Source organism: Myotis brandtii, unplaced genomic scaffold (genome assembly GCF_000412655.1).
Source record: "Myotis brandtii unplaced genomic scaffold, ASM41265v1 scaffold521, whole genome shotgun sequence".
In the NCBI taxonomy this organism is placed as follows: domain Eukaryota; kingdom Metazoa; phylum Chordata; class Mammalia; order Chiroptera; family Vespertilionidae; genus Myotis; species Myotis brandtii.
In genome coordinates, this window is record NW_005369870.1 from 4,002,497 (window position 1) to 4,015,248 (window position 12,752).

General features: G+C 39.0%; 1 protein-coding gene across 4 annotated transcripts in view; it reads left to right on the top strand.

Moving 5' to 3' along the window:
- The window catches only part of TP53BP1 (tumor protein p53 binding protein 1), a 96,569-nt gene that overhangs the window by 21,565 nt on the left and 62,252 nt on the right, over positions 1 to 12,752 (top strand). For all 4 annotated transcript variants that reach the window (XM_005877546.2, XM_005877544.2, XM_005877543.2 and 1 more), the window contains exons 3-9: positions 161 to 251; positions 497 to 581; positions 7,031 to 7,158; positions 7,721 to 7,879; positions 8,246 to 8,375; positions 10,623 to 10,789; positions 12,266 to 12,392. In XM_005877546.2, coding sequence (XP_005877608.1) covers positions 161 to 251; positions 497 to 581; positions 7,031 to 7,158; positions 7,721 to 7,879; positions 8,246 to 8,375; positions 10,623 to 10,789; positions 12,266 to 12,392 — 887 coding nt within the window. The remainder of the gene's footprint in view (positions 1 to 160; positions 252 to 496; positions 582 to 7,030; positions 7,159 to 7,720; positions 7,880 to 8,245; positions 8,376 to 10,622; positions 10,790 to 12,265; positions 12,393 to 12,752) is intronic.

Below are 12,752 nucleotides of genomic sequence, written 5' to 3' on the forward strand. Positions count from 1 at the left end.
CCTCCACCATATCTAGACCAACCAGCAAATATAAGTACTCAGGTCACTATCTTTTGGAGACAATTAGTTGGAAAAATGAAATCACCATATTCACAAAAAGTATGTCTCATTTAAAATTATTTCGTCTGTAGAGGGGATATTATGTTTGTATGTTTCCTAGGATGTTGTGCCCAACCCTGAACAATCAGCTGGAGAACAAGGAGACAGTAAAAGTGTGCTCAATGACCATCTGAAGGAAGACAAAGCTGCAGGTGAGGTGCTTCAAACTGTCAGTCCCATGTGGCAAGGGTGCACTTGTTAGAGCTGGGTGGATTTAGACGTGGTTGTGGTGAATGTATGTAAGGAAATCCAGCACAGTATCCGGTGCGTAGTAGGCACGCAGAAGGTTGGCTTTCTGTAATGGAGCTGATTAGGTTTGTATGGTCTGCATTCCTGACTTTGTATTAAAGTGTAGGGGTAAATGCCTTTTGTGCTAATATCCTCTTGTATTTTTCAGACCCTATGGATTCTTCTCATTTGGATACATGTGGTTCCATCAGTCAGGTCATTGAACAGTTACCTCAGCCAAACAGGACAAGCAGGTATACGAGTGTTTGAAGAAATTTATTTACATTTATTAGTGGATCAGTTCTTTTGTCTGTGCCTTTGACTCATCCCAAAGATAAAGGGATTGATCTTATTTTTGTGAATTAGGGAGTGGGATTTGAGGATTGTGTTAGTACTGTTAGCTGGAATCTCTTGTGAAGGTAATAACATTTTTACATCTACATTATTCATTTTGTGATCTGTCTTGTACATGTGAAACAAAATAAGTATTCCTTATTCTTAGCATAGATATGACTTATTAATTAAAAAAATTAAACAATATATTAAGTATATTGTCAAAACTGTTAGGCATGCTTTCCACCAACCAAAGTTCCTCACCAGTTTTAGACCCAGAATGTTTAATTCATATTCTTTTCCAACAGCATTCAGTTTTTACTTTGTCTTTCCATCGCCCATTTATTGAGTTTATTTTCTATTCAAGGTACTAGATTGGATGCTTTTATTGTGTTTTGAGGGTTCTTTATATATTCTAGATACTAGTCCTTTGTAGGATATACAGTATGCAAATATATTCTTCCACTCTGCAGCTTGTCTTTTCATCCTCTTCAGAGGGTTTTCCACAGAGCAGGTTTTTAATTTTGATGAGATCTGTTAAGTATTTTTAACAGAATAATATGAATGCATAGTTAATTTTAAAAAGAGTTTATAATGAAAAGCAAAGAGTTCTTTCTCATCCTTGGTCTCCTTTCGCAGAGGCAATCTTATTTAAGTGTTTGTGTTTTTACTTCTTTGGGAGGTCATCTTCCTAGCCCTTAATACTATTGTAAAACGAAGTAACACTATTATACTGCCATTTCTTATTTTATCAGATTAAGATAATTGAGTTCCATAAGTGAAGATGAGGATTTCTTCCCAACAACGCTTTCCCAATTTTTGTAATAATTATTTTAGTTCTTTTATTAACTACTTTTGTACTTCAAGACAATATATTTAAAACTTTGTTTTCTTCTTCCATCAGCTTAGACAGTGGAGAAAAGTTTAAGATTAGTATTATTTGTCTATAATTAAGCCTCTTCTGATTTTTTTTTTTAAATCCTCACCTGAGAATATGTATTTTTTATTGACTTTCTAGAGAGAGAGGAGGGGAAAGGCAGGAACAGAAAGAGAGAAAGAAATAAACATCTACCTGAGAGAGAAACATTGATTGGTTGTATCCCATATGCAGCCTGACTAGGGATTGAATCTGCAACCAGGTATGTCCCCTGACTGGGAATCAAACCTGTACCCGTTTTGGTGCATGGGACGACGCTCCAACCAACTGAGTCACCCAGCCAGGGCATTCTGATTTGTAAAAATATTTGTAGTAATATTTTATTTTGGAATAATTTTATATTTAAAAATTTTTTTTAAATAAAGCCTCTTCTGATTTAACGAATCATTCTACAAATATTTATTGAGTCAAGCACTATTGAATATTGGGGATACAAAGTGATCAGAAGAGTTAAAAATTCTAGACCTTAGTGTAGCTTACATTCTTGTATGGGATGTAGCAATACATGATGAATAAGTAAAAGATATATAGTATGTTAGACATTCATAGGGCTGAAGAAAAAATAAAACAGATGGCAATAGGAAATATCACAGGAGTTGCAAGTTTAGATAGAGTGACTTGGGGAGTGCTTCACTGTTGTGGCATTTGATTAAAAATCACAAGTGATGCCGGCAGGTGTGGTTCAGTTGTTGAGCGTGGACCTATGAACTAGGAGGTCACAGTTCTATTCCCAGTCAGGGCGCATGTCCAGGTTTTGGGCTGGATCCCCAGTGGAGGGTGAGCAGGAAACAGCTGATGAATGATTCTCTCTCATCATTGATGTTTCTATTTTTCTCTCCCTCTCCCTCTCTGAAAATCAATAAAAAAATATTTTTAAAAAATCTTAAGTGATTAAGTGATCTCTGTTGTTTTCTGGGATAAGTGCAAAGGCCCTGAGGTGTGAGTGTGCTTGGCATTTTTTGAGAAATGGCGAGGTTAGTGTGGCAGTAGGTGGAGTGATTGAGAGGAGTGGGAGAAGAGGCCAGAGAAGTAAAGAGGGGACCAGAATCTGTAAATAATGGGCACTGTGAGTAATTTGGCCGTTACTCTTAGTGAGGTAGAAAGGCATTTAAAAGTTTTGAGCAGAGGAATGACATGATCTGACTTAGATTTTTAACATGATCATTCTGATTGCTGGATCAAGAATAGTCTGAAGGTATATAGTTTTTATCTGTTGATTGTACCTCAGAAAAGCTGGAAAAATGAAAATAATTAAAAATAAAAGAAGCTATTTAAATGAAATTAATAAAAAGAATAGACTGAAGGGGGAGCAGAGGCAGGAAGACCAACTAGGAGACAATTGAAATAATTTAGACATAATATGACAGTGGCTAGACCAGAGTAGAAGTGGATGGAGAGTAGTGAGAGTCTAGGTTTTTGATAATAGGATTCAAAGCCAGATTGAACATGAGAGTAAAGAAGGAAGTAACAATGTTTTCATGTTTTTGGTTTGAGAATTAGAAGAATGGATTTACTGTTAATTGAGATGGACTACAGGAGGAGGTCAGTTATAGACAAGTTAAAGTTGAGCTGCCTTTTCAATTGCCAGTTGGAAGCGTTTGGTAATGTACAAGTCTGGAGCTCAGGGGGAAGGTCTAAGCTGGAGATTTAAATTGCAGAGTCATAGCGTATGGGCTATATTAAAAGCCATGAGTCTGGATAAGAGTACTGAGGAGGTGAGTGTGGGTGCAGTAGAGGTCCAAGGACTCACTGAGCCTACCAGCATTTAGAGGTCAGGGACAGGAAGAAAAACACTGAAAGAGACTAAATGAAGATCCAAGATGTGTGGTTTGTTCTGTCTTTCATGGCTCTTCCGCTTTTTGTTATATTTGCTCTTGGAGTTTCTTTTCCTATATTTTCCAAGGTCATGCATCTGTCTGGTCCTCCCAGTTATGCAGGTAATGTTCTATACTTGCCTCTTGAACAACATGGGTTTGAACTGTGTATGTATGTCCATTTATGTGCAGATTTTTTTCATAAATACAGTCAGCCTTCCTATCCTTGGGTTTTGCATGCATGGATTCAACCAATTGCAGATGGGAAACAGTATTTAAAATTTTTTTTAAAATTGATTTCAGAGAGAGATAGAAACACCAATGATGAGAGAGAATCATTGATTGGCTGCCTCCTGTATGCCCCCTACTGGGGATCAGGTCTGCAACCCAACTGTGACCTCCTGGATCATAGGTCAATGCTCAATCACTGAGATACCATGGCTGGGCGGAAAACAGTATTTTTGATCCATGGTTGGGGATCCATGGATATGAAGGGCCAACTGTATGCATTGTTCTACACTATCTATCTATATAAAACCCTAAGTAACCGGACAACCTGACCACCAGCCGGTAGCTATGACATGCACTGACCACCAGGGGGCAGACGCTCAATGCAGGAGTTGCCCCCTGATGGTCAGTGCCCTCCCACAGTGGGAGTGCTGCTCAGCTGACCCTCAGGTGCCAGAAGTGCAGCTGCGGTTCTCCCCCTGTGTGCTCCCCCTCCCCCCCATGAGGTAGCCGGTAAGGCCGGCTTACAGTAGCGTGGAGGTCCACTGATCCCCATAGGCCAGGCCGACGGACCCCACTGGTGCACGAATTTGTGCACCAGGCCTCTAGTTTTATATAAGGGACTTGACCATTCTTGGATTTAGTTATCCACAGGGGTCCTGGAACTAGTTCACCCAGATACCAGCGGATCACTAAAGTTTTGGGAGAGTCAAAAGTTATATGTGTATTTTCAACTGCACGGGGGTGGGGGGGGGGGCAGCGCCTATACCCACCGTGTTGTTCAAGGGTCAACTGTATTTTATTTTTGTGAAAATATTAGTTCTTTTTCTCTTTCTTGGATCCCCAAATTTACAAATTTATGTTTTCACCTCTTTTTTTTTGTTTTGTTTTCACCTCTTTTATGCTTAAGTTATGCTCAATAGTTGTATGAGATATTAAACGTGTAGAAAGTTACAGGGAAGCAAAAAACATCATCTATAAGCCACCCAGAGGCTAATTGCTGTAAACATTTCAGCTTATTTTCTCTCTTTATTTGTGGACTTGATTTGCATAATTGACATGTGGAAAGTAAAAGGTTGTGTGTTTGCTGTCCTTTTTTGCTTAACAACATGAGCATTTTTCCTATGACGATTAAAACGCTTAATAGCATTTTCCCCAAGTTTTTTATTTTAAAAGTTTAAACCCCCAGAAAAGATGAAAGGATAGTACACATTTGTTCTCTGTGTGTATGTTTGCATGTGCTGGATCATTTGAAACTAAGTTGCAGACATAATTCCCCTTAAATATTTTAGCATTTATCATCTAAGAATAATACATTATTCTATATCAGTGGTTCTCAACCTTCTGGCCCTTTAAATACAGTTCCTCATGTTGTGACCCAACCATAAAATTATTTCCGTTGCTACTTCATAACTGTAATGTTGCTACTGTTATGAATCGTAATGTAGATATCTGATATGCAGGATGGTCTTAGGCGACCCCTGTGAAAGGGTCATTCGACCGCCAAAGGGGTCGCGACCCACAGGTTGAGAACCGCTGTTCTATATGATCATAATACCATCACCACACCAAAGAAAATATTAATCTATAATGATAAAAGCGTAATATGCAAATTGACCGAATGACTGAACAGCAGAACGACCTTCTGGACGACCACACTATGACATGCACTGGTGCCAGGCAGCCAAGGCAGGTGCAATGTGATTGGGGGGGAGGGGGCCCAGCCATCACTCCATGATTGCCCACAGAGGGAGGCCCAGGACACCCTCTGTGTGGCGATGATGATGGATCAGATGGATCAATTGCAGAGCCCTGGCTGGGTGGGCGGGGCCTTCTTCTGCTGGGGGATCTATCGCCCCACAGAGGGAGACCCAGGCCACCGGCCAGCGACACTGGTGGGTGTGTGGGGCCAATCCATTCGCCTGTCCCCTGCAGAGGGAGGCAACCGGTGGTGGGGGAGGAGGGGGCAGTGCTGCACAGATGGCCAGCAGTAGCAGAGGTGGGGGCGGGGCCAGCTGCCAGCAGCCTAGGGAAAGAAAGCCCTGGATTGGCCCTGATTGCCAGCCTGGCCTAGGGACCCTACCTGAGAGGTCCCCGGATTGCGAGAGGGCAGATTGCCAGAGGGCGCTCGCCGGGCTGAGGGAAACCGCTCCCCCTCCCCCCTGGCCTCTAGTTCCTTAATATCTGACAACATAGTTCGTATTAAAATTTTCTCAAAGATGTCTTATATATATATAAGTTTTTAAAGAGTGACCAGTCTTTTTTTTTAAATATGTTTTTATTGGTTTTTATTTTTATTGCAGGCCCACGCTCTATCCACTGAGCCAAACCAGCTAGGGCGAGACTATTCTTTTGTAATATTTGTTGCAGATTTTTCCCTAGTTGTTATTTGTCTTTTACTTTTGTTTATTATGTTTTTTGACCTGTGATGTAACCTTTTTAAAAAATACATAGGCCTCTGCCCTAGCTGGTTTGGCTCAGTGGATAGAGCGTCAGCCTGCGGACTAAAGGGTACCGGTTCAATTCCAGTCAAGGGCACATGCCCAGGTTGCCAGCTCGATCCCCAGTAGGGGGTGTGCAGGAGGCAGCCGATCAATGATTCCCTCTCATCATTGATGTTTCTGCCTCTCTCTCCCTCTCCCTTCCTCTCTGAAATCAATAAAAATATATTTTAAAAAATACATAAGCTTCACCCTGGCTGGTGTGGCTCAGTTGGTTGGAGCATCGTCTTGTAAGCCAAAAGGTCGTGGGTTCGATTCCTGGTCAGGGTACATACGCAGGGTACATATGGGGGGGGGATAGGGATGCCTACAAGAGGTAACCGTTTGATGTTTCTCTCTCATATTCTTCTCTCTCTAAAATCTTCTCTCTCTTCTCCCTCTTCCTTCCTCTCTCTCTAAAATGAATAAAAACATTCTCAGGTGAAGATTAAAAAAAAATACACAGGCGTCTTACCTGTATTTTATTCAGATATTCTGGTTCTATATATGTATTCTAAGATGTTTTACTATAGTATTTTTGTGAACTGTTTGCTTTAATAGATTTATTTTTGAACCCCTTCCCTACACATCTAATCCATATCTATTATCACTTGTCAGTAATTCTCTTGAGTGCAAGATTTTTCTGTCCCTGCTCATACCTTTTCAGAGAAAGATAAAATTCAAGTATGTTTGTTCCTTTCTTCTGTTTAATGATTGTGATACTTAATTCTGTACACTGTTTTTGGTGCTTGTCTGTAGAAAGAAGCAATAATGGGGTGAGGCATTTTACTTTTTTGAATTTGCTTTAATGGTGGTTGGTGTGTGGGGAGTCACAGTAAAATTCCAGAGTGCTTTGAGCAAAATGTCCCAACCTATCTGGGAACACGTGATTGTATCTTTCTGCTGTGTAGTGTTTTGGGACGGTCAGTGGAACCTGCTCCTCCTGTGGGGGAAGAGAAGGAAGAGCTGGAAGACAAGGAGAAGGGAGAAAAGGAAGAAGATACTCTAGATGTTGCCACACATTCCCTTGATGCTGAAGGTAACTTTATGCCTTTTTCAGGATAGTAGATTGTTTTAAGTCCTTTTATTGTGAGCATATAGACATTAAGTTTTTTCTTTTTACCAGGTTATAGATTTGTCATAAATTGAGAATAGTTATTAAGAAATTTGCTTAGTAGCCAAAGATATTTCACCTAATTTGGTGTTTAGGAATTTCCAGGTCATTGGATAGCCCCCTTTGTGCATATTGACTCTTCTTCCTTTTGTAATCAAATATTTTTGGGATGTATGCTTTACGGGGCTGGAAGTACAATGAATTATTGAGTATGGGGTATGGTTTATGTATATTTTCAGGAAGTAGACATAGTCTACTTATATTAGGTGCTTGCAAGATTTTATAGTATGCAACTTTTTTTTGCTTCATTACACATTTCCCCCCTTCACTTTTACTGCTTTTATTTTGATTTTATTTTGAAAAATTGGGGGAGGGCAAGGTTTTGATTTGAAGGATGTAACATGACCTTCTTTTGCTAAGTGATAGCACCTTGCCTGGTGCATAATATTGTAGGATGATACCTAATTTCTTTGGGCCTTGTTCGTAGATCCTGCCTCATCACAGTTGGGCTTTGGGGTTCTGGAACTCTCCCAGAGCCAGGATATTGAGGAAAATACTGTGCCATATGAAGTAGACAAAGAGCCTCTACAGTCAGTAACCACCAACTCTGGTTATACGAGGCTATCTGATGTGGATGCTAATACTGGTATGAAACTGTTTTCTGGCATTTGGAGTTGTTTATCAGCATTTTCATCTCGTGTTAGAGCTCTTCTTTCCTTGATAACATTTTATAGCTATCTAAGTTAATATAATCTATGTTAATACAGTAAGGTTGCAGAGTTGTCTGGCAAGTACTTGTCAGTTGATGACTTGCAGTTTAGTGTTTTTTGGTGAGTTATTGGTTGTTTTCTTTTTTGGAAAATATATTATTTTCTAATTGGACTTCTGTCTATTAAAATCTTTACCTTTAAAAAAGCATTAGGGACTGCTTCTAGTACTTTGAAAAATTAAATATCTCCTTCCTTCTTTTTTTTTTTTTTAATATCTCCTTTCTATCTTCTAAAACTTCAAGCAATTAAGCATGAAGAACAGTCCAATGAAGATATCTCCATGGCAGAACAGCCCAGCAAGGATGTCCCTGTGGTAGCACAACCCAGTAAGGACATACATGTGGTAGAAGAGCAAAATCCATCAACTGCAAGGTAACTCATGTTCTTTCTAGAAAGTATTTTTGGGTTTCTGCTGTAGGGTTATACTCATTTCACTTGGCCAGGATTTTCAGAAATTTTTGATTTTCATCTCTCCCTCTTCCTCCCCCTAGCATTTTTCTGGTCCAATATAAACATTGATTATTCATGAATTCTCTTTGTGTCCTTATCTTTAGGCATATTACAAAGCCATTTTATTGCTGCTGTAACTATAAGCATTACTCCTTAATCTTTGGTTGCTACTCCTCTCTGATCTTTGTCTACTGCCTCTCTGGGGGAGGTATTCTAGCCTCTCTGTTGTTAGTCACATGAATATTATATTTGAAAGTCTTACTATTTCTGTACTTGAAGAGCACCCAGATTGTTTTGGGTTATTGGGTAACCTGCATTTGGTAGTTTATGATAAAGATGCAGGGAGATATTCTTTCCCAAGTTCATTATGCTCTTAATTTGGTAGGAATTGGGCAGTATATCTCTCTTCTGCCTGTTGTGATTGTTTCCAAAACAGTATGGCATCTGGTCAACAGCTCAGGTTTGGAATTGGCAGAGGAAAAGTGGGATGCTTCCAGTTTGGGGCAGGGATAACTAAACATTCAATGTTGTTACTTCCTTCTATAGAAATAGTGGGGAGGGGGCGGGTGTGGGGTGGAGGGGGTCGATGGGGAAAAAAGGGGACATCTGTAATACTTTCAACAATGAAGATTAAAAAAAAAGAAATAGTGGGGAATGGGGTTCTGGGGTCCTGAATAAAATTGAATATAAAGAGAAGTTGACTTTCTAATGCAAAACACTCAGCTTATAACTGGGCCTTAGTTTTTAGACCTTCCTTCCTTCCTTCCTTCTTTCCTTCCTTCCTTCCTTCCTTCCTTCCTAGTCAGAGAAGCAGTCAGAACTCACATTTATCAATTGAGTTCACCATTTTATTTATTTCTTAAAAATATTTTTTTATTGATTTCAGAGAGGAAAGGAGAGGGAGAGAGAGATAGAAACATCAGTGATGAGAGAGAATCATTGATTGGCTGCCTTCTGCACGCCCTCTTCCACAACCTGAAACCTGGGCATGTGCCCTGACTGGGAATCGAACTGTGATCTTCTGGTTCATGGGTCAATGCTCAACCACTGAGCAACACTGGCCAGGCTAGGCTTTTCTTTAGGAAGTTGCACTCTAGCTAGTTTTGCTATTCTGTTTACTCTGGGTAATTGTAGAGTAGGTAAATCTCATAAGAATCTGGAAAGGGGTGGGTCGCAACCCCTTTGAGGGTCGAATGACCCTTTCACAGGGGTCGCCTAAGACCATTGGAAAACACATATATAATTACATATTGTTTTTGTGATTAACCACTATGCTTTAATTATGTTCAATTTGTAACAATGAAAATACATCCTGCATATCAGATATTTACATTATGATTCATAACAGTAGCAAAATTACAGTTATGAAGTAGCAACGAAAATAATTTTATGGTTGGGGCTCACCACAACATGAGGAACTGTATTAAAGGGTCGCAGCATTAAGAAGGTTGAGAACCACTGCACTATAACCTCTGAGCCTCAGTTTCTTCGTCTGTAAAGTGGGAGGGGGTAGAGATCTCTCTCTCTCTCACATCGATGTTTCCTGTCTCTCCCTCTCCCCTTCCAGTCTCTCTAAAAATCAATGGAAAAATATCCTTGGGTGAGGATAAAAAAAATAAAAATAAAAATAAAAAAGAATCTGGAAAGGGATCAGCAATGAATGTCTTACATGTGTGAATTGTACTGGTGTGGAGTCTTGGTTTGGGGCTTAGACTTAGTAGATCAAATGGAAAAGGCCAACAGAAGGTAATATATGTGGCAATAAGTTCAGAGAATAATTCACACCCAGGCCCTTTCCTTGGAAGGTCATTGGTAGAACTGGCATTGCTGTAGTCTGGATTAAAATTCTTCATGCATGTGTAGATAATAGCATATGTAACAAAAATTCCCAAATGACTCATCAGTAATCTCATGTAGTGCAGCAGTGAGTAGAGTTGAAAGAGGTATTGCTGTGTGAGAGACTTAGACAGGCTTTGAAATGAGCTAAGGGCTTTGTATCATCAAATAGTATCTTACTTAATTTTCACTAAGTAGTTATATATACTAAAACTATTGAAATTTTTGAAATTATTAAAGGAAAACAGACAAAACACAGGAAAAGTTTATTAGCTCAAAGATGAAAACATTTGAACATAGCAACTTTTTCTCCTGGTGATGTGAATCTCCTAGGTCAGAGGACATGCCTCCTAGTCCCAAAGTATCTCTTATTACTGTGGAAACAAAAGAACAAATATCTGCTCAAGAAATACTGGAAGGTGGACTGCAGATTTCGAAGTTACCAGAGCCTGAGGTTTTGTCAACTCAGGAAGACTTGTTTGACCAGAGCAATAAAACAGGTACAAAGAGTAATTAGTTGATACATAGTTCCTCTTGTCCAAAGATAAAAACTTTTTATTACTGTTTTGTGGCTACTGTTTAAGTTAGAAGGCACTTTATAGGTATGCAGACTTGTTTGTGATATGGAAGGAAAATATGCCTCTAGCTGATTAATGAGAAAGTCTTTTTGAGAATGATTGCTATTTAACATTTTAACATAATTTTCTCTTTTGGAAATGGAGATATTGAGGAGTAATAGCTAATGTAGTAAATTTAATAACTATGGACAGAGTAGCTACTTCTTTTGTCATAGGTCTCCAAATATTTAACATAATTAAGTATACGTTTTTTCATAGTCACCTGGCTAACTGTACTTATCTGTTTGTTAGTTCACAAATAGGAAGTTATGGTCTAGGAGAAAGAATGTAAAACTTAGAAGACTAGAGTGGTATTTGTTTCACATTTTGTTAACCCCCACCAACCCTTTATTCTGTTACCTCACAGAGCCAGAAAGCTTCAGTAATAACTAGCAAAGTATACCTCAGGTCCCCATGTTGTCGATAGGTTATGTGAGTTTGAATGAAACAACACATAACAAAACCAATTTTACCATAGGCTAACTGATATAAAGAAGAGGTAAGTTTATAGGACATTTTATTAACATTAAAACAAAAAGATGTTGAATGAGATGACATTGTTGGAGGACCTGCTGTAATGTGTTGGTTGTAATGAGGGAAGAAGAGAGGGTTATATTCCTTTACTATGCTGTGAATATGTGCAAAACATTCAAAGAGTCACTAAGGAATCTTTTTTGGTCTCTCGCTAAATCTATAAGGTTGTATTTAAGACATTCCTTTATACTTGGGATTAGTAAAGCTGATACTCCATCTGTTGCTTAGACGGGACCAACAAGAGACTCTTCATACTGTAAATCAGTACTGGCTATTTATATATCCTTTTACTAACATGTTAGTATTTTCTGTCTCCTTTTGAGGAGGCTCAGGTTCTAATCTTGAAAATTGCTGCATTCATATTATCAGGTGTCATATGTATTATTTTGACTTCTCCCAACTCCATATTATGGCATGAGCTTACTTCACCTTAGGTAGACCTTGAAATAAAAGTCTCACTTGCTGTTTTATAATAGAACCTTCACAAGAAAGAAGAGCAGTCAAATGAAGGTATCAGGATTCTGGCCTTTTTCAAGCTTTAATCATGACATAAAGGACTAAGGAATTCTTTTTGTCAATTTTTTATTAAAAAAACCTATAATTTAGTAGGGGGGGGCTTTTAATGATCACTCAATATTTGTGTTAGCATGGCATTTCATTAATTGTACTATAATTAGAAAGCAGTTTCTACCCTCTTGGAACATGGTTGGAAATCTGTATATTACTCTTTTTGCAGTACAGAGTGCTTTTTTGTTTGTTTGTTTTTTACAACTCAGTAATGTCAATCTGAGAAGTCAATGTAACTAGATTTTTTCCCCCCAATAGTTTCTGATGGTTGCTCTACTCCTTCAAGGGAAGAAGGTGGGTGTTCTCTGGCTTCCACACCTGCCACCACTCTGCAGCTCCTGCAGCTCTCTGGTCAGAGGTCCCTTGTTCAGGAGAGCCTTTCCACGTAAGTAAACCTAAAGCAGCTCTGCCAGGGAAACATGTGCCTGAGGGTTTAAGGCTAGGGTTCAAAGAGCTAAACTTGTCCACAAGTTCAGCATTCTTTTTGAAACCAAAATGTAAAATCTAGGCTTTAGAATTTTGGGGGTAAGAACTTAGTAGGACCATTGAAGGTAGGTAGATCTGCTTTTGCATTTGGAAATTTTATAATAGTAGCCCAAAGGTTTCACTAGGGAAGAAAGTGCCCGATTATTAAGAGACTGTTATACATCCCAAACAAGCATTCTGCTCTTTTATTTGACTAAAAATTCTTCCCATTTAATAGGGGTGGGAAATAGGTTATACTAGAGTAAACATTAGTTGGATT